This window comes from Argiope bruennichi, chromosome 9 (genome assembly GCF_947563725.1).
Source record: "Argiope bruennichi chromosome 9, qqArgBrue1.1, whole genome shotgun sequence".
In the NCBI taxonomy this organism is placed as follows: Eukaryota; Metazoa; Arthropoda; class Arachnida; order Araneae; family Araneidae; genus Argiope; species Argiope bruennichi.
The window spans coordinates 111811912-111836397 of record NC_079159.1 but is presented as its reverse complement, the minus strand read 5'-3'; the positions used below and the strand labels follow the sequence as shown (position 1 = coordinate 111836397).

General features: G+C 31.4%; 1 protein-coding gene across 9 annotated transcripts in view; it reads left to right on the top strand.

Moving 5' to 3' along the window:
* Positions 1 to 23311, top strand: part of LOC129983793 (TGF-beta receptor type-1-like) — an 804684-nt gene extending 781373 nt beyond the window's left edge. For all 9 annotated transcript variants that reach the window (XM_056093422.1, XM_056093428.1, XM_056093426.1 and 6 more), the window contains 6 exons: positions 4086 to 4316; positions 5909 to 6139; positions 8355 to 8522; positions 9246 to 9527; positions 10119 to 10249; positions 11769 to 23311. In XM_056093422.1, the coding sequence (XP_055949397.1) occupies positions 4086 to 4316; positions 5909 to 6139; positions 8355 to 8522; positions 9246 to 9527; positions 10119 to 10249; positions 11769 to 11894 (1169 nt within the window). In that variant the 3' untranslated portion in view covers positions 11895 to 23311. The remainder of the gene's footprint in view (positions 1 to 4085; positions 4317 to 5908; positions 6140 to 8354; positions 8523 to 9245; positions 9528 to 10118; positions 10250 to 11768) is intronic.
* The last annotated feature ends 1175 nt before the right edge of the window (positions 23312 to 24486 follow it).

Here is a 24486-nt window from a genome sequence, read left to right as displayed (position 1 = left end):
CATAATTTTTTATTATGAAAATATGAATTACAAATAACTTTTATTTTCATTAAGAACATGAAAAAATTTTTTTTTGTCCTAATCAGTCTTTCGATTAAAGAAGGAGAATGCTGATCTTCGATAATCAATCAAATGTTCCAGGGCCGAATATGCAGACACTCTGTTATTCTTTCACCAAATCACAACAACTTGCTCGGTGTATAAAAAGCAATTCTATTATCTAATCAATAATTGATATAACGTATAATTTCTCATAGTAATCAACATCGATGTGTATAGTGGGTAATAGATGGTTAATTTTTCACCAAACTTCGTTTTATAGCCTTATGTCAGTCTTTGTGTTATATTAAAAGATCTTTTGTCGCCTTTACTTCTCATTAACCTTTTTCCTCTCAGTTAGAACGCTTGACTTGGATTAAAATGGGAGGTATTACCGTGATTTGTCGGTAAAGACTCGAATGTTTCAATAGTTCTTTAAAAGTGTTATAGGCAATGAATTGTTTTTAATAATTTGTAAATAAGGCTGTCTATCCATTATTTCATGAATTCCAGATGATTGTGAAACATTTTTTTCTCTTGTTCAAATAACGTATAAATTTAAAAACATCTTACAACAGCATACGGCAATTGTATCAACAGAATACTAAGAATTAGTATGGATTGCTTTAAACTGCAGTTGCTGAACTTCCTGGCAGTTACCATTTTTTGTGATACCGTCATGTCAGACTCGGGCCTAAGATTGTGGATTTTAAAAAACAAAAAAATTTAAATCTGTACCTTCATCGCAATTAATTTAAAAGACAAAAATTACTTACTTGAACACGCTTTAAGTTTCTCATGTGCTTTTTCCATTCTTATGTGGGTGGAAATATCAAAAAGTATCCAAAATAAAATCTTTCATCTAATTAGGAGTTTAAATAAAATCGCATCGCATAGGCTTAAGGTATTCAAAGGATTAAATATTGCCAAAACAAATCTTTTCAATTTTCCATCACTACATAACATCAGTTCATTTGTTTCTTTTTTCTGAAGATCCAAATAGGTCTTAATTTGTTAGCGATCGTCAGTTAGTCTTTACGAGCATTCCATTCCAACTCCGTTTGCAAAAGTTTTGTTACAGACTTCACCGCAATACACACACACACTCGCACGTCACCACGCACTCCAGCGTAACCCTCCCGACTTCAGCAAGCGCTTATTTCAATTGAACTTACGACACTTCAGATATCCAGTCCTCCACGCCATGACAACTCGGATCGGTTTTTCGCAATGACGATAGATTTTGTAGTACCTCTGCTGTATTGGTATGGTGCTGGGTGATTATGTTCGATCTTCGCAACTTTAGAATAAGCATACTAATGTCAGGGTTGTACAATTTTATTTAATTGTAAATCAGGGGAAGTGTAGGTATTTGAAAAGAAATAATCATCACGCTATTAAATAAGTTGCTGCTTTTGTTGTTTTTAGAAGTCATCTTGCCATGAAACAAACAAAATATAAACTTATCCAAGAAACAAACACCGGTGGGGTGGGGGGGGGGATCAACGTTTTGTTTGCAGTTACATTTTTTTCTTTTTTTGAATCATCTGATAAATCAAAAATTAATGTATTTTTCTTATCTTATTTGAAAAATGATTATTAAGTAATTATTAACAATTAAATAACGAAAACTTGAGTTTTCGCGTACCATGAATGAATGATGAAAGCTGCTGTATTTGAACTTCTAAAACAACTTAAGAACATTAAATAAACCATTTAGAATATGCTTTAATTTATGGGAAACCCTCTTAGGTTTGAGTTAGAAACAGTTCTGTTAATATCAACTCATTGATAACATATTCGCCAGTTCATGAGTGATGCACGATGCATTATTGAATGGAGAATGTCCTATTTTCATCTTCCAAAGTGATCAATGAATAAAAATCGTTATTAACTAAGCATATGTACATTTAAGTGGCAAGAGTGCTAGTATTAAATGTCTTGCAATTAATATAACTCCTCTCCGTCCAACTGAATGTCTGCAAGGAGTTTTAAAAATTAGAATTCTACTCCATCCGAGGGAAGGGTCTTCCCATGATTCCTTTCGGCTCGCTGGGTGGTGACCAATTATGCTCTATGCAGCTGTCAGTCGGATGATAGATGACCGCTCGGAAAAGTTAGCTGTAGACAATTATGATGCCCTGCCAAAATCGAATGGTGTCCTCTTCCACCCCACTCCCACCCATTGCAGCTTTTGTCTATTGCATTTCGGCGAACGTTCTCTGCGATGGCGACATTTTGCTTTTGTAGCCTTTTCATGTTGGTGCAGGAAGTTTTTTGAAACTTTTTTCCTGTTTTCCCAATACCAGCCGATTTTGATTGATAAAGGAAGAAAATAAAACAAAGATGAATAGAAGAACGACAAAGAAAAACTACTTACTTCTAACCGAAACAAACAAAGCAAATCGAAAGTAACTGGTTACAAGTTTTTGTTCAAAACATTTGGAATTTACTTGTGAACTGGCATTATATCTCTCATCTTGTCATAACTGACAAAGTAATTCTGCTCTTGAATTCAGAATGTAGAAAAATTACTTTAGTTTCACCAGTTCTAATTTGAAAGCCCTCCTACCGGCTTCTTTTAAAATTTAGTTTCCGAATGAAAATGTATTTATGTCGTCAGAGATGTATCATGTGGAATGCTACCCGATATATCCTTGCGCTTTGTTAAATAATTTTGAATATGAACCTTATGTTTTTGAGATCAGTTTTTTATTCTATTCAAATTTATTGACTGATATAGTTTCAACATCGGTTATTCATATTATATTTAATAAGACTAGATTCTGTTTTTCGATTTTAAGATGCAAAATATTTTCGTTTATGATGGTAGTTTCACATTCGTCATTTCATTGATTATTTTTTTTAATGGAACAAAAGTTTAAGAATTAGAAAATGAACTAATAAAAGCATATATTTATCCTCATTTACTTTTTAATCTTTATATTTAAAAAAAAACCTTAAAATGAATACAAAAATGGTAGAGGGGAAAAGAAAAAAAAAGAAATGTCGAAAGATTATCGCTTAATACTGCCCTTCAGAAGAGGAAACATTCCATTGCTGTCCAAAATGGAGTTTCCTTTGCCATTTGCTAATTGTCAATGAATTAATATTCATTGACATATTTATTCATATTCATTGTATATATTAATATTATGTTTTTATTATAATAGTATCCGTGGTGTGCTGATTCAAAGCTAGGTTCTAAAATAAAATTTAAAGAATGAGGATGAAGTAATAATGTATTTTTCCAAAATTTTGGAAAATGATTATATTAATTGGAATGTTTTTGAATGCCGGCAGTGAACTTGTGGTAAAATCTCGACTTCGTGTCAGGAAAGTTTTAGAAACTCGATTCCAGACAAGATCAGACGTTTATTTAGAGCTAATATAGGTTAAATGGATCGTATTTCTTTTGCTGCAGCGCGTCCGTTGAATAGACAGAGAGAACGCCAAGTCAGGTGTCATCCTCGTCGTCTAATCATTATTCAAAATTGCACGGATCATTCCAAAACAGATTTCATATTCCATCGAGATGGACGTTAAAGCTACTGAACTACCTGCTTCACTGGCTATTTCGGATATTTATGTATGTTTTTTTTTAAAATCTCTGTATCAGATTAAGAAATCTATGCATTGTAATGGAATCTACGAATGTAGGGATGTTTCTAAGGGTAATCACCGGTCACGTTACCTCTCCTGTACGTCCCGTCCTCGGCAGGGAATAGCTGACCCCACACCATTTCTATACTCACCAGGCGGCGAGTACCAACCACCATTCCGGAAACCTCATCTCCAAATTGGAGGTGCCCCCCTCCCTCGGCAGTAAATGATTCAATTAGTTAAAACTTATTTCAGCAGAAATGACGACACTGAAAGCGGATTTGAGGGAGAAACTCCATTAGTATATTCCATTATATTTGTAATAATCAATTATAAATATAAGTTCAAACCAGTAGATTATTATTATACGAAAAGCAAAATCCATTCTTTTAATTTATAAACGAAGGTGTGATTTTATTAAAAATGTGTTCTCATTCTTCCAGACGAGAAGTACGAAGTGACGCTGGGCGGCTACGAGACGAGCCTAATCGCCTTCTCGTGCGTCGTCGTGCTGATGCTGGTCTTCATCTTCTTCTTTTGCATCCGCTACCAGAAGGAGAAACTGCGGCGGAATTGCCGATCCGACATCGAGGCCAACCACGAAAACAGAATACCTCTCATGGACACCAGGATCTCGGAGCTGAGGAACTGCACCACCTCGGGATCAGGATCCGGTGCGTAATTGATACTCCCCCCGCCTCCTTTTCATCATTCCCTTTCAAGAAACGATCATTCAGACATTTATTTTATTTTAAAAAATGTAATATAGTACATGCCATAAATGTTAGATTCTAGATAGTAATAATTGTTGTTTATAATATCAAAAATCATAAAAATAATTATAAAGGGTAGCTTTCTTTATAAATTCGTTATTTTTTTTAAAAAAAATTAGCTTCAATTAGTATGGGAAAAATTGTGATGGCATTACTGTAGTTTTATTTTTTTATTATTATTTCGTACAAATATTTCAGAGGAAAGAGCAATAAAAGTACGTGGATGGGAAGTGAGCTCATTCAATATGCTGATTTTCATTTTCTTTGGTGATGCATAATGTTCGCAATAACCTATAATCACTTGGTATCATCTTATGAAATCCTCCCTAGGCAGTGGCGTAGCAACCTTGAGAGGGCAAGCATGGTAATGGCCGATAGTGCTAGGAGGGGCCATGAATACATAGGATAAAGGCGTTTATACCATTTTCTTATAGCCAGATAATGAAAAGCTAATGCATTTTCTCATTTATTACAACACTTAACGACTACACTATGGTCCTCTTCACTAATCAATCTCCTACAAGGGCTGTTCGACGAGGGTTTTCAGGGAGGGTTGAGGAGTTGAATTGAGCTGAAAACATTCGTCGACTCACCTTGCCCAAAAGTGTGAGAGGCTCTATTCAGTTGAATGAAGAGAAGGACCGCCGCGATTCCAGAACTTGTCGGACTTTGATTTATTTTATCAAATAAAAGTCTTAATTTAAATGCATAAAAATTTATTAAGCAATTTTTCTTCGCTTGCGATGCGGGAAAATGAAATAAGAACTGCCCAATGCTTCAGACGGGATAAGTAGGACAATGAAGATTTGGAACAATGCTGGGAATCCAGTTTTCTGTCTTTCAGTTACCTTTCTTATACTGTCGAGTCAACTATTTTTCTTATACTGTCTGTCAAGAATAATAGGACTCAAAGTGGTAAGTGGTGAGAGTGCTGAAAAAGATTCTACGGTGTTTTTCATGTTAGAGTATCAAATGAGCTGGAGCAAAACGTGGTAAATATGAAAAGTGCCTAATAGCCTCTAAATTATTTTTTTAAACATATAAAGAGGTGCCTAGTGTGAACGTTCCTGCAGTCTGAATTGGTGAACGATGGAACGCCCAACATACTTCAATTGTTTGTGAACATTATTTCCATCATTGTTATGTTTCCATCATCAAGTGAGAAAAAAAAAAGCATCGAATTGAGATGTTAAAGCATTCTAAGTACCTTATATGTACAAAAAAAAAAAAAAAAAAATCTACTTTTTAATATTTTCGCTTTTGGCAATTATTACGTCTTTTACTTTTTGTTCTATTATCTTTCTCTTTGCTGACAATGAATGCGTCTAAAATAGCAGTATGTAGGTCACCCAAAAGATCGAAGTTAAGACTCTAAACTCGAAACACCTTTCCTGCTGGGAATCATCATTGTCATTTCTTTAACTCAAATATTACTCTATAATCCAAATTATTGTGTTGAACTTTTATTATTATTATTGTTATTTTCTTTTCAGGTGTCCCGCTCCTCGTCCAGCGCAGTATAGCTCGCAAAGTCACCTTGGTTGAATGCGTCGGCAAAGGCAGGTATGGTGAGGTGTGGAAGGGTTCGTACTACTGCGACTTCTGCGCTGTCAAGATCTTCTCTACGAGGGACGACAAATCGTGGGAGAGGGAGGTGGAAGTATACGAAACGGTCATGCTGCGTCACGAGAACATACTTGGTTTCATCGCAGCCGACCGGAAAGGTGAGTACTGAACACCAAAAATCAAAAATGGAAGCTCAGAGGGGAAATGAACCTTAACTCTATAAGCGAAAAAACTTCCTGTCGCTGCATGTATTTCTTAAACAAATCTATCCATCTACTATTCTGAGGGTGGCTCATTTTTTTATGTATTTTTGCAATAAGAAAAATGCCATAAGCAAAGAGCCATTCTCTGCCACTTATGTGTTATTTCGATAACAAAATGTCATTCAGCAAACAATTTAGACCGCGGTGGCCTGGTGGTAAGATCTCATCTTTGGGTCTGGTGGGTTCCAAGTTAGAGACCCGATTCCCCGAAGAACTGTCGTGTAAGCGGGTCTGGTGCACATTAAATCCGTCAGGTCCAAATGTCCTCCCGCTGGTGGGGTGCGGATGTTTGGAGAGGAGGTGCCAGCCCTAGTGTCGTGTCATCTGACCGTGATTCAAAATTACGAGATCCATTCCAAAATAGCCCTAGTGTTTCTTTAAAAGGGGACGTTAATGTAACTAAACTAAACTAAATTAAAACTATTTCGATAATAAATCCATGTTGTGCAAACAATTTTCGTCTTTGATCTTGACTTTCCTTCGTATTAATCGTAGAGAACATTGCGTTCATCCGTTTCCAATTTCACGAGGAAAAAAAAAAAAAAAAAGGATTTGTTTGGGCCCAGACGAATTCGAAGAAATTCAGTAATACTGTACCTTATATAGGTCAAATTAGGGTCTTTGTACTATGATTTTTCATTAAAAAAATGAGGTAGTTCTTATACAATTAAAATAATGCTGATCCATTATACAAGTTTTTTTAAATGTGGATACTCACCTTTATGTGATTGAAATAAGAAAGATTCTTGAAAAATCTTATTTGATTTACATTTAGCAAACTAAACTGCCCAAAAATATATAGATGGGTGCGTAAAGATTAATAAAATGAGTATTACGATATGCTTTAGAGGGCAGTATGTTTTCAGTTGCCCTTATTTCCAGATTATTTACCATATAAATAAATCTTTGACTTTTATTTCTAGCTATATTTGACAAAATTTGCGTTTTCCTCTAATGGTGAAAAAGCGATAAGAGTTGAAATTTTCTTACAAAGATTTTGGAAAATGGAGCATTTTCCCTTTTCTAGAATCGAAATATCTTTCTGCTATTGGCAGCTTACTTTTACTTATAATCTATGATGAATTTTGTTCTTCATTCATTGATTCTGCTGTATTAGATGGCTTTAAGGTACCATAATAGGCATGTTCTCGTTTCTAAGATTTTAATTTATCGCTTTCTCGAATCTGAAGTTTAGAAGGAGAAAATGTTGTAATCATGAAAGCGTTCAACCTCAAGTCAGTTAATTAACTAGAGTTAATTTGTATAAACCACCTTGAAGCTGTGGGAGATGAAGGGATATAAAGGTGAACTGTATAAAAATTGCTACATGGTCTTCATACCAAAATTGTACTACATTTCTGTCAAATGTTCTGCAAAATTCTTCAGTATGTATATCTGCCTGTAGACTTGGAAACACGATAACTCAAAAACACAGTGAGGTTGAAGGATCAAATTTGAAATTTGGCATCCAATTTTGTCGCCAGATTTGTAGATATGCATCCAATTTTGGATTAATTCGATCGATGAAATTACATTCAATCTGCAATAATTTAAATAAATGAATTTTCGTTGTTCATCATTTGTATGTAGATCTGTATTAAGTTTTAGTTTTAAATTGAATTAAAGGAGAGCGTCCAACATGAAATTTTCTCTACTTTATTAAGAAGCACAAAAGGCTTCATTTTTTAATAATAAACGTGAAGATCGATATTAATTATGTCTCTTTTAATGCCTTAGCATAACTTTTTTTTAATCAAGTCTCGAGTTATTTTAAAAAGTTTTCAAAAGTCTTTTTTAAAGTTTATTTTAAAAAGTCTAAGTATTTAATTTCTCAATTCTAATTCTCTAAGTATTTCTCAATTCAAATTTTCGCTGTTGATGATTTTTATAAAGATATTCCATGCTTCCTACTTCACGACTATTGAAAAAAGAATTTATCAAATAAAATTCAGTATCATCATTAAATATCATCTGCTTCACAGAATATAAACGTTCCCTTATTTTAAGATATTTATGTTAAAGATTATTATTCTAAACGCGCGTTTTAAGATATCTCTTATATACGTTCACCTTCTTTCATCGCAAGTATTCATTCGGGTATTTTTTGCAGATAACGGCACATGGACGCAGCTGTGGTTGGTGACAGACTATCATCCCAATGGTTCCTTATTCGATTACCTCAGTAAAACAACAGTAGATGTTGCCACCATGTACACAATGGCTTTATCCATAGCGAATGGTCTTGCTCATTTACACTTGGAAATCCTTGGAACCCAAGGTAGGAATTTTTATCCTCATTAAGGATGTTGCGGTAACTGGTGACTATGTGCAATGACTAGGAATTATTCATAATCTCCATTAAACTTCGTAAATGTGATAAATTGAGTATTTATCGGTTAGTTTATAAAATCCCCAATGTTAGCTTATAAGTTCAACTCTTAAGGAAGAATGTAATAAGTTCAGAACTGAAATTTCATTTTCTTAAGTGAATATTTTTTTAAAACTTTTTGTTTGATTTTTATTTTAAAAATATTTATGACATTCCTCATTATGAGTTAAGGATTTTGTAAACTAACTGGTAAATTTGACAGATATTTTATGATTTAGCACATTTCCTTAGTAGTAAAAATAAATAATCACTAGTACTGTTGTTGCGCGCACACCACTGAAAATAATTTACACGGTTCAAGGCAGCATTGCCATATATTTTTTGCATTTTGTGCAATATCTCTTTGGCAGATTTATTTAATTTCACACAAAATTTCACGTTCTATCTTGATTCAAGTGTGCGTTTTCTAAGATCGCACAAGTTGTAATACATATGGTAACAAAGGCTTTGTTAGTTTGACTCACTAAATATGCACGTTTTTGCTTTCCGTGATTTGTTTGCGACTTTGTCGTAATTATATACTGGCACGTTTTAGAATTAGTGTTTAAAATTTTGATACTCCCTCGTATATTTTCTTATTATATTTCTTTACCATTTGATATTTCGTTGCAGGTAAGCCAGCCATCGCACACCGAGACCTTAAAAGCAAGAACATTCTGGTCAAGCGCGACGGCACGTGCGCCATTGCCGACCTGGGCATGGCGGTGCGCTATGATTCCTCCACCTGCACTGTGGACATCGCCCCCAACCCGAGGGTGGGCACGGTGAGGTATCTGGCGCCTGAAGTGCTGGACAACACCATTAACCTCAACCAGTTCGATTCCTTCAAAAGAGTAGATATATATGCCTATGGTCTAGTCCTGTGGGAAATAGCTAGGAGGTGCAATGTGGATGGTGAGTAAACTGTGCAGTGCATTAAAACTCTTTACCATCCGGCCGGCCGTCCACAAAATGTTATAATTTTTATGTTAATGCTGTATAAATTATTTGAAATTTGATGTTACGATTGATTTTCAGAACTTTGGATCTACAGCAAAACTAATCATTTTTGGAACATACTCGATCTTATTGTTGGTGTCCCTGTTTTTCTGGGGTTTTTTTTAAAAGACCTAAAATTGAACTTGAGAAATTTTAATTAGCTGACTCTTTGCAGTATTTCAATATCGTCATTCTACCATTTTTACTTTATTCCACTGTGAAATTAATGATAGCTATTGCTTATCGCCGTTATATGGCTTCTGTTGGAACCGCTCAACATTTCAGCAGTATCTTGTGCTAACTGTTGATTTTTCAGAATCTTTTAGCTCTAAAACTTTTTTTACAGATTTGATTGCTTTTATGATCCCAGAGCAATTTACGTCTCTCCCACAGCTGCTTTCTTTGACCAGAATTAATATTATGTGTGATATTTTTGCTCTTATCTGTGGAACGAAATGTAATGCATTATTTGAATTAACAATTAATATTTTTTCTTTAATTTGGCAGGAATTTACGAAGAATACCAACTTCCCTACTATGACATGGTTCCTTCAGATCCTAGCGTCGAAGAGATGCGAAAAGTCATTTGCGATGCAAAATTGAGACCACCATGCCCAAACAGGTGGCAGTCGCAAGAGGTAAAAAAAATTTTTTTCCATCGAAATTCATTTTTACAAACATTTACGAACAATAACTCTTTTTTTTTTAAATACAAATTAAATAAATGTGGATTCGATTAATTGTAAGGAAATCGGAAACATTTCTTACTTAATTAGATATAAAAATGAATAATTCTGTTTTGATTTCAACTGACCAATAAAAAAACTGATGTATCATATAAAAAATATAATTGATGTAGTGTTATGGAAATTTCCGCCATTGTGTCTGAAAACATGATTGAAAGGCGAAATATAGCCTATGGACCTTGCGCAGTTTCTTCACTTTGAGAAAAGCGATGAGTGTTTCAACAACAACAAAAAGATAACTAAATATTGATTTTGAAATAAGCAACGACATAAGTTAGCTCAGAATTTAATAAGAAAGATGACGTTTATAATTTCATTCAAGATTTTGATTACTTAATACTCTACAATTTACTTCTCAAGATATTTAAAACCGTCAAATTTCTTTGGCAAAATTAGTTGACTTGGAAAAACATCAAAAATATGGCTGTTGTTTGGTTTCAATGCCTGTTTGCATGAAGTCCGTCCATGAAGAGAAGCATTTTGAATACATTGTAGAATAATTTTTTTTAAAAAAAGTTGAACACGACAGTCGTCAGATGATATCAGAAATCACTGAAATAATTAGACATCTTGGATTAGCTCCTATGTTACCGGGTTTTTAAAATACACCCCCCCCCCATTTTTTTTACTAACTCTTTTGTAATTCATACTTCAAAATGAATAAATTTTTATTGGATGTAATTTTTAACAAATATGAAAGGAGTAAGATTTTTTTTTGCGAATAAATTCAAAAACAATTTCTACATACTGCATGCATATTTATATTAGCTTATTACTTTAAGCCTTTTTTTTTTATTGTCCAACCTCCGTTTTGTTAATTAATTCTGAATTAATAATTGCTGAGTTAAACAATTTAATAAAGTTAACATTTCGTTATTAAAAATTTTCCTACATCCAATAAAAAATGTGATTATGAATTTACTTTAAGTAATTGTTACTTTAAATTAAAAAAAATAATAAAAATTACACTGAGATGCATAACTGCTCAGTGTACTGAACATTTCATACTGTTGTGGGGTATGGAATGATTCTTGCACTTAAAATGTTCAGAGCTTGAAGAAACGCAGCAGCGCCATTTTTAACAAGAACAAGAGTATATTTTTTTTAATACAAAAAGAAAAAAAAAAAAAAAAAAGATTGACAGAAAAAGTAGAAGTAGCTCTTTCGAGCTGTGAAAGAAATATTAAGTTCTTGCCGGCCAGATTACATAGTGGGTGGTGAAACAGTAGTACTCACACAATTTTCAAATTCATGGAACTAATTAAGTTATTGACAGTTAATTCAAAAGACGTCACAGCATCCAAAGCTTGCCATTCGCTTCATGCATTTACAAAGACATTATATTAAATAACGTGTAATTATTGTTCAATTTTGTGGAGAATTGTTTATTTATTTATGTTTCTTTCCCCAGAGCCTACGAGTAATGTCTAAAATAATGAAAGAGTGCTGGTACCAGAACGCTGCCGCTCGTCTAACGGCGCTTCGCATCAAAAAGACATTAGCGGCACTCGGAGTACAAAAGGACATGAAGATCTGACCATGAGCTCTCCAGCTCTAGGAAAACTCATCATTGCAGTCAAGTTTTCGGCAGCACCCGAAGAGCATTTCACTGAATTTAAATGACTCCATTTATTTTTTTTTTTTTTTTGCTACCTTAGCGGGGCTTGCTCCGACGGACGAATCGGTAATACTTACTGATCCGATAAAAGCTGTTTTTTTTATTGCATTTCTTTATTACCGACAAGGATGGTCAGCGATGCCAGGGGGGTGAACTTTTCCCAAATGGAATTGCAGCTAATTAATGTATTGAAGTGGCGTTTTAGTGTTCACATTTTTTTTTCGGTTCCAATCGAAGAAACTGATCTTCAAAAATTTGCGTTGTGCTTCAACTAGTGGACACTGCGATAAAAGTGTGTTGCATCTTCCCCATCTGCGGACATTTTTTTCATGTATAAAGAATCCATCTCGCATTTTCACAATGAGTAAAACAAAAAATAATCATTGTGAAATAATGGTGCTATTCTGTGATTGAGTAGAAAAACTTAATTAAGTGAACAATTACGTATAGGAAAGTCTCTCGCGATTGCAGATTCTGTCTGGTGTTCTTATACTGTGTGTACCTATTCTTATAGTTGTTAAGCCACTCGCGAAATTGATTAGTACTCTTTCCAATATCGATAGGGAAAAAAAATTTATCAGTTAGATTTTTAACTATTAACGTCATCCAGCTTTTTCAACCGTAAGATTAAAATTCTTATTTTCTAAAAAAAAAAACAACAAACAAATGTGTTTTTATAAAACTTTTTAACATGTGGTGCTCTTTCTTCGAGTCTGATAAACTTTTTATCTTCTTAACATTTCTTCCCTTAGAAAATGTTTGAAATTCATGATTAGAATTTTCGAAGGTTAATTAGTTTAAAGAAAATAAAAAAGGAAAATTCTAAACATTATATCCTGAAGTTTAGTTTTTTTAATGAAAATTATGTTTTATAAGTGCGTACAAATGTACATGGTATCAGATAATGTTAAAAAAATCATCTCTTTTTATCATTTTGGATGATCATTACACAAATCATTGACTTTCCTCTGGAATTTGCCCTGTAAATAGAATCACCTCCAGCATCAGTTGTCGGCCGTTCCATTAATTTTTTTTTCTTGTGAAAAAAAAATACGAAGTCATCCATGTGTATCATTTTGTCAAATGTTTGTTTTGTTCTGTATTGATATTATGTATGTATGTATATAACTTAAATAATTTGCCTGCTCTTTGTTATTAAAAAAAAACTTGCCAAAGATATTAATTTCTGTGATGTATATTGAAATCTTTTCGTACAGTCAACAAATGAAATTTGAATGCTGATCTATCAAATTTTTTTATATTCTGTTAGTTAATTCCATGTTTTAATAATAAAATTTCTTTTAATTATACTAAAACGGATCTTTGAATTTGGCTGGAAAGTCATGAATGGGAAGATTGGAACAAAAAATGCTTCGAATTCATGCTGGTCGCCTATCGGATTGGGTACATGCATGGTTTAATGATAAGACTTTACTTCACGCTATTATAATCGTAAGATTTTTAGAGTCTCTGTTCGATAATAGGACCTAATGCAATCGGGACTTACACCCTCAGTAAGATGAATACCATGCATCAACATAACTTTTCATCTACAGTCTAGCTGTAGGAGAGTTGTTTTCTATAGGAAGACTTAAATGTGAATTATTTATCAAGGGATATTTTGAAATGGAATTGAATTTATATTTCCATGCCAAATGCATTTTTTTTTCTCTATCTTCAATGATTTTTATTTGCTTGGAAAATTTTATTTCCATGCGTTCCCTAAATTTTCTTAAAATAAGTCAAGTTTTCATTTTTTCTCTCCCAATTCCTTTTCCCTCCTATATTCGATATATTTTTTTTATTTGAAAACTAAAATGCATCTGTAAATAAATCTTTAAAATATCAATTTCTCTGAACTATTCAGCTTTTATAAAAAATGATTCAGAAATATTGTTGACTGTTGTAATAATTATGGAACCATTCTTATTATATCTATAATACTTAGTGTGGGTATATCAATATATGCTTGTTATTCGTGAATATGCAAAAGACCTTGTATGTACCTTAAAGTATAAATGAATAATATCTTGTTGCTTTTTATATGAATTTTAAATTAGAAACTATAAAACAGTGTTGATTATGTGCTTTTATTATAATAATAATAATAATTTTTACTTCCCTCATGGGTATAAAAATGCAGCATAGTTGTCTTTGCATCGCATATGTACAATATACGCTTTCCAGTCTATGTCCATTTCATTTGTTGCAAAAGATTATCTTCTTGACTAGTCATCATCATTCGGAATTTACAACAGGTGGCCATTTAATCTTTAATAGCTTTCCAAATCTGTTATGGAAATTTCACTATAATAATTCTCTTATGAGTTTTTTCTCGAAACTCTAAATAGTAATCATATGGATAACTTCAAAAATGAAATTAGATTTGGAAAGTTCAGATTTTGAATTCTCTTTTTGTATAGAATGTTGTAAGCATCCGACACAAGAAATGTTAGGCCTCTTTAGATTTAAAAATCAGAATTAGATTTCACAGTCAAAAATGTGGTATGTTTAATCTCAGTGATGTTGAAAATACTAATTTCTATAAAGTTCCTAATGACCCAGTAATGATTTTCAATGTTTTGCAATTGTTAACGTCTGATGTGACTACAATAGTTAAATAGCTTTAAAAGAATTGCAATGTAATGGAATGTTAATCAAATACATTGAATAAAGAATGTTAAGTATTTATTATTTTTTGGAATGGAATCCTTATATTTGATATTCAGAAAAAAAAAATTCTTAAGAATATCCCTTCATATCATTAAGAACAATTATTCGTAAACAAAGTTTACGAATGACTGCTTGTAAAAGATTTTTAGCTCAAATATGAGTTTAATTCAGAAATTTCGGAAATATAATAAAAGGATAGCGAAAATATTGATTGATTCATATGTATAAAGTAAATATATATATATATATATATAATAAAAAGTTATATCATAAATCGATGAAGTACATGTGTATAAAATGCAACAAATATATAAATTTAAAATGTAATTATTTAGAAGGAAAAAAGTTTCATTTGTAATAAATATTTTATTAATAACGAAATTATTCAAATGAAATGTTAAAAATTTGGTGGTGTTAAATACGAATAAAAGTAGATGATAATAAAGGAGAGCATTTGTTACTGATACAATCTGTTTTTGCTGAAAAATTTGTTTATGTTTTGCATATATAAGGTTTTTGATTGTTCTTGTTAACAAAATGAGAATTGTCACATTCTTCTATCAACCATCTAAATGTTCCAATCTTTGAATTACATTTTAAGTAGAAATTTTTCTTACTTAGTAATAGTGAAGAATTTGAACTTTTCAACGTAATATGATCCGGAATTTAAGAAGCTCTGATGCTAATCCTTAAATCAACGATGCTTTGGATTTGAATGCAATATCTCTCCGATTTTTCTCTAAACAGGCCTCGTTAGAAAGTACATGTAAAAAAAACATAGCATATTTCACAATTTTTAAATTGTTATTTGCAAATAAAATGAAATCAAAGAACTGGAATTTAGTTTAGTTTGAATCCTTTTCGTGGAAAATATCACTTTTTTTAAAGAAAAAGAGCGTCTTATATATGTTACAGTAAATGTAATAAAATGGTGACTATGTATAATTACCGGTGATTGTTTGTAATCATCTCTAAGTTTAATAGTGATTAATAAATAATCACCGATCATTATACCTAACCACTGGCTTAATCACATTTTCCGTTGCGTATACAAAGAACTGGTTAACGACTTTTTAAAAAATTCTCAACTTGAAACAAATTAACGATCTTTTAATCTCGAAACGATTCGGCCTCATCCCAGTATGTGAAAGGGCTGATTGAAATGTGATAACTACATTGAATTAAATTTCGAAATGCTTATTTTCTTAAATATTTACGGCTGATGTGATTATTGCGATATGGATTGTGATAATTGTATTAACACGAGGCTACCCGCGGTGTTTGTGATGATGTTAAGTAGTTTATTAGTATAATGTATCGAAAAATTATTTTTTCCACTCTCGATATGATGTTCTATTTTAAATAATATTACGCATTCTATGCTACTTTTAATTTCACCAGTTACATTGGAACCAACTCTTACCTTTCAATTGCGAGAATCCGATGTGTTGTTCGAAGGAAATATAAAGCGCACAAAATACATCCTACTTCTATGCTGTACTGTGTATTATAGCATGGGTTAAAACTTACAGAACCTTTCTTCTTTAAATTAAATAAAAGCAAGGTTTGTTTAGTAGCAAAATTTTTAGATTTAGACTCTAAAATTTCTTTTACCGTTTGCAAGATTTTTATTCTCAGAAATAAAACAATACATCCCATTTTCTTACAGTTTAGCTAAATCCTCGTTCTATTTTTGAACAAACAAAAATTACATTAATTTGTTTCTTAAGAAAATAACTGTTGTTACAGGGCTTCTTAAAGTTTTTTTTCCTTACACTCATAAGCGTTTTCCTAGAAGGAAAGCATTTCATACCTCTTTGAAATGCTTTCAAGTTTTTCAGCCCCAAAAACAGAAGATGAATGAAATGATATAGTAATTATTAATTGATAAAGAAGGATTGTTCGTTTTTTGAAATAATTGTTTGAAAATTTTAAGGAAATAATGGAAATAAGGTTCAGTTTTTCAAAAATAATTGCTTACAAATGCTAAAAGAAACTACATTTAATCTAAAAGAAACTACATTTTAAGAAGCCCTGTCTTTATAACTTTAAAAACAGTGGTTCTCAATTGTTCACACCTGTATCCTGTGGCTTAGCTAAAAAGAAAATAATCGCCACTATTTGAATTGGACTCGAAAATTCAATGTTAACTGTTACACAAGGGAAAAAAAAGAATAGCAATAGTTTTCTGAGTTGGCAGTGAAAACATCTTGTTTGTGTCTAGCTCCACTGTTAAGGCAGACTGATTAGGTGAAATTGATAAGACATGAAAACTACAAATGGTTTCGCGTAAATTAATTTTTTTAATGTATTATTATGCTATTGATATATTCCTGAAAGCTATAAGATGAAACACCTTTCAGACTTTTAATTTTTATCTTGCCACATTTCTTATTGTGTGGAATGATTTTTTTTCCTTATTTAATATTTTTTAATTGTTTTCTACCTGCCTAAAATAATTATAATTTTTTTCCTTTGGCAACCTGTAAATTAAGCCAATCATTAAGTGTTGAGAATCACTGGTTTACTTCTGGATCATTAATTTAATTCTTTATATTTTGATATAATGTGTATTTATGCTATTTTCTTCAAAGAAATTGTTTGAAAGTTAAAGTTACTTTATGCTATTTGTGTTACATCAAATAATATATTTCTTTTTGTGGAAAAATATGCCTTTTTTTAAAAATTATTATAAATCATTACTATTGTTCGCTATTTTGTATTGGAATATTATTACAAGGCGATGTGCAATGAGTTGTTATTGTACTGGGTCCATGTTTTTCTTTTTTTTTTAAATTCAAATTACTTTTTTTTGTTTCATTCTATTGCTATTAGCTCTTGTTAAATGGAATCATTGAAATATGTTACTTGTTACCTGATGAGATGATTTTTTTTTTAGGATATAGGTTGTGGATTATTTCTTGTTTGTATAAAAGAATTAGTATGAAAATTGTATATGATAATTTCTATGAATGTTTTTTTATCCGCTTTGCATGATTGCCCTAAAAAACCATGATAATATTTCATTAGAAATATCATTAAGATTTTAAATATTCGTGAGTTTTTTCAACTTCATGTTATTTAATTGCTTCATAATAAAAGCTAGCACTATGTTGTATACCGAAAGAAAAAGCAAAGATTGCAGGTATAGATATTTTTGTAATGTAATTTTCCTTAAAACCTACATCATAAATTTTGGCTCGAGAAATCCCTTTTCAGTTACTGCCCTCGCCACGAAATGTGCACAAGTGTCCGGTTAATGTAATTATACGCCACAAATTTGGCGGTGATTTCAAGCTTCACAACTTGAGATTACTGAGGTTGATGCTATAACAGTGCCTGTCGCAAATGAAGTGCTTTCAGTGCTTTCTCTCATGTTATACCTCCCCTTAAGTGGTTTCAAATTAAGAATTTTGACATTGTTACATTGACTCTTTCATGAATACCTCATATTAAAGACTTAGTTGTGAAGTACAAAACCATGAAAAAAGTACAAATAATTATTGTTTTCTTTCTTAAAGCATTCTTATTTGTTTTCTAAGATGACATTAATAAAATTTAGATTCATTTTCAATGGCAATCTCGAATCCCTCCATTGCCAGGGTGCACCAATTCATCCTAGTGCCAAGAAATAAGATGCTCTCTCTTATGAGAGGACTTGGCGGAATGGGTACACTGAATTCTATATTTTTCTCCATTTAATCTCCGAACTGTATTGGATTTCTCTTCTCTCCTTTTCCCATTATATTTGGTATATACAAGTGCCATAAAAAAATCTAAATAGTTTAACTTGATGGAAATATGTATCTGCAGCTGAACTTATAAATGTGGCTCTTAGTAGCTTAAACAATGGTGTAAATAATGGTAATGTGTGTGATGTATAATATTGCTTCGATTCATTAAAACTTTGAGTAAGGATTTTCTTATTTTTTTCCATAATCATAATTATTTTTTTTAATTCAGATAGTTTTCGAACTTTTCTTTTAATTTTATTCATAATATCATTTTATTTTGGCAAAAGTCAGATTAAGATTTCGGTACTTTTCCGTTAACTCGGTAGCTATTATTGCCCAGCAAAAAAGGTGAGACTAAAAATTTTCCCACAATTATTGGAGTTGTCAAAATTGGGCTTGAATCCGAAATGTATAGCAACCATGTATTACACAAAACTACACTTTACTTGCATAACTTTGAAGAAATTGACAAATGTAGAATTAACAGAAAAGTGCCGGGTTTAAGAATTTTTATATCAGTGCTGTTGGCATTTTCAGTTTCGTTATAAAATTTCAGTTGGTCTTTTTTCCCCAGTGTTGATTTTGATTGATGGTGCTGTATGTTGTATGAAGCCCAGTGTAAATCTGCCCTTGTATGTAATATAGACTTTATCTCCAAACATTAAATGAGCACTACACGTACAAATTTGTAATTATAAGACGATTAGTAGTTTGATAGTCGATTACAGGTATCAGAGTTTGTCGAAAAACACTCGATATTCCCTGTCAGAAAAAATACTTCTATTAATCGTTTATTAAATAATAGTAATAAATATTTCTTTCTTGGATAATAATCGCTTCTTTATTCTATTCTTTTATTTAGGAGAAAATTTATATCTCCTTTTAAGTTATTTAAATAATTGTGATAATTAAAATACTAAATACATATTGTATTCACATGATATATATGAAATGATTGAATTATGTCTCGTATTTTTCTTATACTTCCTGATTCAAAAATTTCTCAAGAACATTATTTCTTTGGGGTTTTAAAAATGCATCAAAGCATACTTAAACTTTTACCTGCATAAGTAAGCTCGAGTCATTAATATTTTTAATAAACAGATCATTTTTTTCATTTGATATATAAAATTCGTACTCCTCCAAAAATAATAGTTTTCGAGCTTATTTAAGCTTAATGTAAGATAACATCCCAGATCAGTTATTGATTAGAAATCACTTTCAGCGAGTTTTTAATACCTATGCAATATTTTTACGAATTTCTTACTTCCATAGAGTTATTTGGCTGCAGGCGTTTTGATTTTAATTCGTATTCAGTTGGAAATTAATTTAAAACTTACGCCAATGTGTCCTATTATAATTGTTGAAATATTTGTAAGTTAAAATATCATTATTTAGTTCGAAAATTTATAATGCACTCATAAGCTCGGAAAATTACTACCTTAATACAAGCTTATTGTTAATTTTTACTCCAGCTGAATGTTAAAAGAAATTTTATAAATTTTTTCTAGACATATATTGTAAACTAGTACTAAATAATTTACTATTTTGAAGTGAATATAATTATAGTTAAGATTATTTTTTGTATAAATATAATTGGGGTAAATCTGTTATATTTTTTTATTTTCACGCTAACTTAAAATTCGCGGAAGATGCAATATTATGGTTAAAAAAAATCTTTAATTTCTTTTATTTAACATTTAAACTTACTGTTTTAGCATTCTTGGACAAAGGATGTAGGGCTTACATAATTTCGCTCGATATCGGGAATCTTGTTGTCGACTCTTCTAATTTTAAGTTAAATTGAGATGACTGATTTGGGACGAAAGGGAGGGGGGGGGGATAATGTATTGCAGCGAAGGATATTTCTTGGTTCTTTAGAATTTAAGATGATGAAAAAACTGGAAGTAGCTATACAACTGTCAGGATGTAATTATTTGAATATAAACTTTATTGTCCACTAGTGGTTCTGATTTAAGTTAAATTGAAATGATTGATTTGGGACGAAAGGGAGGGGGGGGGATAATGGAAGGAGGAAAATCTTATTCCAATGTCAAAAAGATTTTTGAGCAAAGCCGGTTTTACCGTCAGGTGAATAGGGACGGTCGTCTAAAAGCACTACAACAAGGGGACACTAGTCCATCAAAAAAATGGGTCGTTAGTTCGTCATACTTCAAGCCCTCATGAAAATGTAAGGAAATGGAAATTTAGTTTTAATTTTTTATGCAATTAAAATAATATTTCGATAATTGAAAATTATATAATATTTTTTATATAATTTCTTGGGCACGTGAATGTGTAAGTATATGCTAGCAAAAAATACATCTTTTTTTTTCTTTCTTTCTTTTTTCCCTATGATGCATGTATCCTTATATTGGTCATGTTTTTTGAGATTGTGTTTAGGAGAAACGAAGTGTTAGGACGAGATACATTTAGTTATTATTTTATTTGAAAGGAGAGGGAAAAAAAAAGCTAAAATTTGTGTAGTCATATCAACTCTGATACCTGTAAATATCTGCTTTGTGTATTGCAGAAGGAAAGGAGATTTTATATTTCTATTCTTCGATATCTTTGTGTACAAATACGTGACCTCTGTGGCAGGTGAATATATCTTGGTTATTGTTGACAAGCACCTAGCGAGCTTGGAAATTAAGCCACCCACGATGGCAAGCGTGCACAGTTTTTCGAAGGCTTGTTTTTATTTTCCTTTAAAGGTATCTTACATGAATAACTGCCATTTTTCCAAGTACGTTATCAATCGTATCTTACTAGCCATTTTAATTGAAGCTATTTATTTCAGATTTTTTTAAAACAGAAGTATGCAGAACACTGCCATGCCATACATTCATCTCAAGTTTTTAACATTGATATCAGAAACTTTAGCAAAGTACATAGTGACGCATTTTTTTTCTTTAATTTCTTATTTTAACAATAGCGTAGAATAAATGTGACATTTTTTTAATTAAATACTTCTTCAAATACCTGCAATCTTTGGAAAAAAGGCTAAGTTGGTATAAAAGATGTATCTATCAAGAAAATATATCAAAATGCTATTCGATGATGTTTGACCATTATTTGGTAAACGTGGTTCAGATGTAACATACTCCTGTTTGGCGATTTGATTTTGCTTGGCGATAAGATAATGATACTAAGATCGTGTTAAATGTAACCCAAGATAAGAAACTAGTCAAGAAATATCGTCAATCTAAAAGGATTGCAATGCAGTCTTTCTAATATTTTTTTTCTTGGTGATATAAAGAAATTCTGTAGGAAAAGAAAATCATACTGCATCTGCATCTGTAATTTTTTGCTTGGCGACCAAAAAGGTGTTAAAACCTTATTGAAAACTATGAAACTGAAGTTTCGAAAGAAGCCAAAGGAAAAGGAATTGTATTACATCTGTACTTTAAAAGATATGGATGTCGATTAGCTAACCTCTTATAAAGTATAATTTGGTACAGTTCTAGGGACGGGTACCATTTGGCGATTTACCGCCAAATTTTTCTCGCCAAGCCCCGCGGACGCTGTCATCTCCAGAATTGTATTTCTCAATATTATGACTATTTATCTTTAAAATTTGGCGGTACCTGTCCCTAGGATGTAGCGTATAATTTTTAGATTCACAGCTTTTTCTTTCGGTATCGAAGCTTGTAGAAAAAAAAAAATTTCACTTTTTTGTTCCACGTTGAAGTTGAAAGTGCATAAAAACTTCGCAGCCGAATTATTGCCCGCTTCTGAAGTGTGAATATGTAAAGTTTCTTTTTTATACATATACATGTTTGTGAACATCGTTCTATGTACATTTGCTTGTCATCAGTGTTGCGTTGTGAAATATCATCGAACTAAAAGAAGGCATGAAAGCAGTGGTTTCCAAATATATTTGGGTATTCGCAAAGTAACGAGATCTTGCTCAATTCACTTGTTTTATTTTCATTTCTCTGACATTGTAAAAACTGCCAGTTGTTTGGATGGTGAACCCACATGTTAAATCGCACTTCTAATTTATAAGAAAGATAATGAGTTTACAAACCTCATAGATTTCTTTTTATTGATTTTATACTTCTCTATTTTATTTCCAAGCCCCGCCTACTTTGAGGGTATAAATGGCGAAAGTGACAAAGTTCAGTGTAATAATAAATAAAATATGCATGAATAATATAACATTCCACCCGACATAGCGGCAATGAAAATGACATTTGCACTATTTATTTTCATTATTATGCGCTCTAATCTGCTTTTTAATATTCAAATGTTGAAAGAGAATATTTCCTCAAAATGCCAGAAATGAAAAATAAATTTCGGTTTGCAAGATATTGGGCAAATGTAAATATAATACTGTTGTCCATTTTTGTGATAAAAAAATTGATGGTTTTCTGTTTATTTTTCGATCTTGTACAGGGATAAAATTGATTTTTTTTTCTTTCTTTTTTACCATCTTTCGAAAAATTTTTTACCGACATCGGTGAAAATCCATATTATAATTTTATTCTGCATTTCTTTGAGAAAACAACTTTTAATAATGAAATATACCTAATTTTCCTACAATTATATTAATCATATTTTCTCATTGAAGTTCTGTTTAATTTTCTTTCATTGTACAAACAAGTTTTGACTTCTCTTTGATTATATAAATGTGGGATTAACTTTTCAATTCATTTTTTTATCCTTTATAACAAAATATTTCGAATGGTCGAATGATTCTTTGCGATATCGTTAACAACATGGAACTAAGTCATTAAGAATTCTCGTTACTTCTTTTGCTCGAATTTGGAATCCACTGCTTTTGTAAGAAAACTTATCGGTCTAGAAAATGAAATTTGGCGTAGTTTCCAATAAATTTGGCTTGTATAATTTGAATTGCATCAGTTTTGCTGCCAAATCGATGGCCCATTTTTGCTTCATGAAACATTTTTAATAAAATGAATGTTGTCTTGCTGTGTTTTGAATTCTTTGCTGCCACATACGCGAATATCTACACAGAAATTATTAACTTAATAAAAACAATATTTTTCTATTACTGCATTAAAAACAGTGTTATTTATTTTAATAACACTGTTATTAACATAATTGAAATATTTTAATTATTTTTTTCCATTTCTTATTCTTTAATTTATAATTAATTGTAATATTATGGAATCTTGAAAAGAATTTTTTTCCTCACATTCACTAACTAATAATGCCACTCTTACAGAATCAAAATTTAATAGCTATCAGTTCATAATTAAATTCTGAAAATATTGAAATGGTGTGTTGCCATCAAGAATACAAAAGTGTGAAAAATTTCTTATCAGAAAGTGAATAAAAAATTCCATTAATAAAGCTTAATCTTTACAAACACGACAAGTCAAATAAAAATGTGTAACTACAGATAACCTTCTTCACACGTATTTCTATTCTTGTCATTTTCATTTAGCTATGAAATAGAAATAAAAGCGCAGGAAAAAAAGATTGTTGATCTGCGGCTGCCTTAATTTAAAATGGTCATTCTACACTAAGTATGTATTTCAATCTTTAAATATTATGTATATATTATATATGTAGGTATTTAAAAACATTTTGATTAATCACCCTTGGCCACCTGCTGGTTCGCCAGCATTAATAGTTGGTAAAAATTAAATTTTTTGTGAAAGTATGTCTTAATGATTTCCTTAACAAAATACTTTTACATTACGACTTAAAATTTGCACATACCATAATGGATCTATTATTATGTGACTGTGATATTTCAGCTATTTATTACTTTTAATTATTTCTTAAAACATTTAATTACATAATTAAAATATGTCAAACTTTAATGTTTTTGTTCGACTTTGACTTTAATTCATCTTGCAGCTTCTGAAATAATTATTGCAAGAAAAGTGTTTTATATGCCTGCTTAAAGTGTGAAAACTTATCTTCTCAAAGACTTAGGTTTAAATATCATAGGATGATTTTTAAATCGTCCTTGTTATTCTAGGGCTACGTAATGTTACTGAGTCTACTGATTTGGTTCACCGGCTACATTTGTTGTATTTAATTTCAATTAAGTCATTCGATATAATTTCATGTTCAAGATTCCCTCATTGTCAAATATTAAAAAATGTTATTTTTATTTTCATATGCTC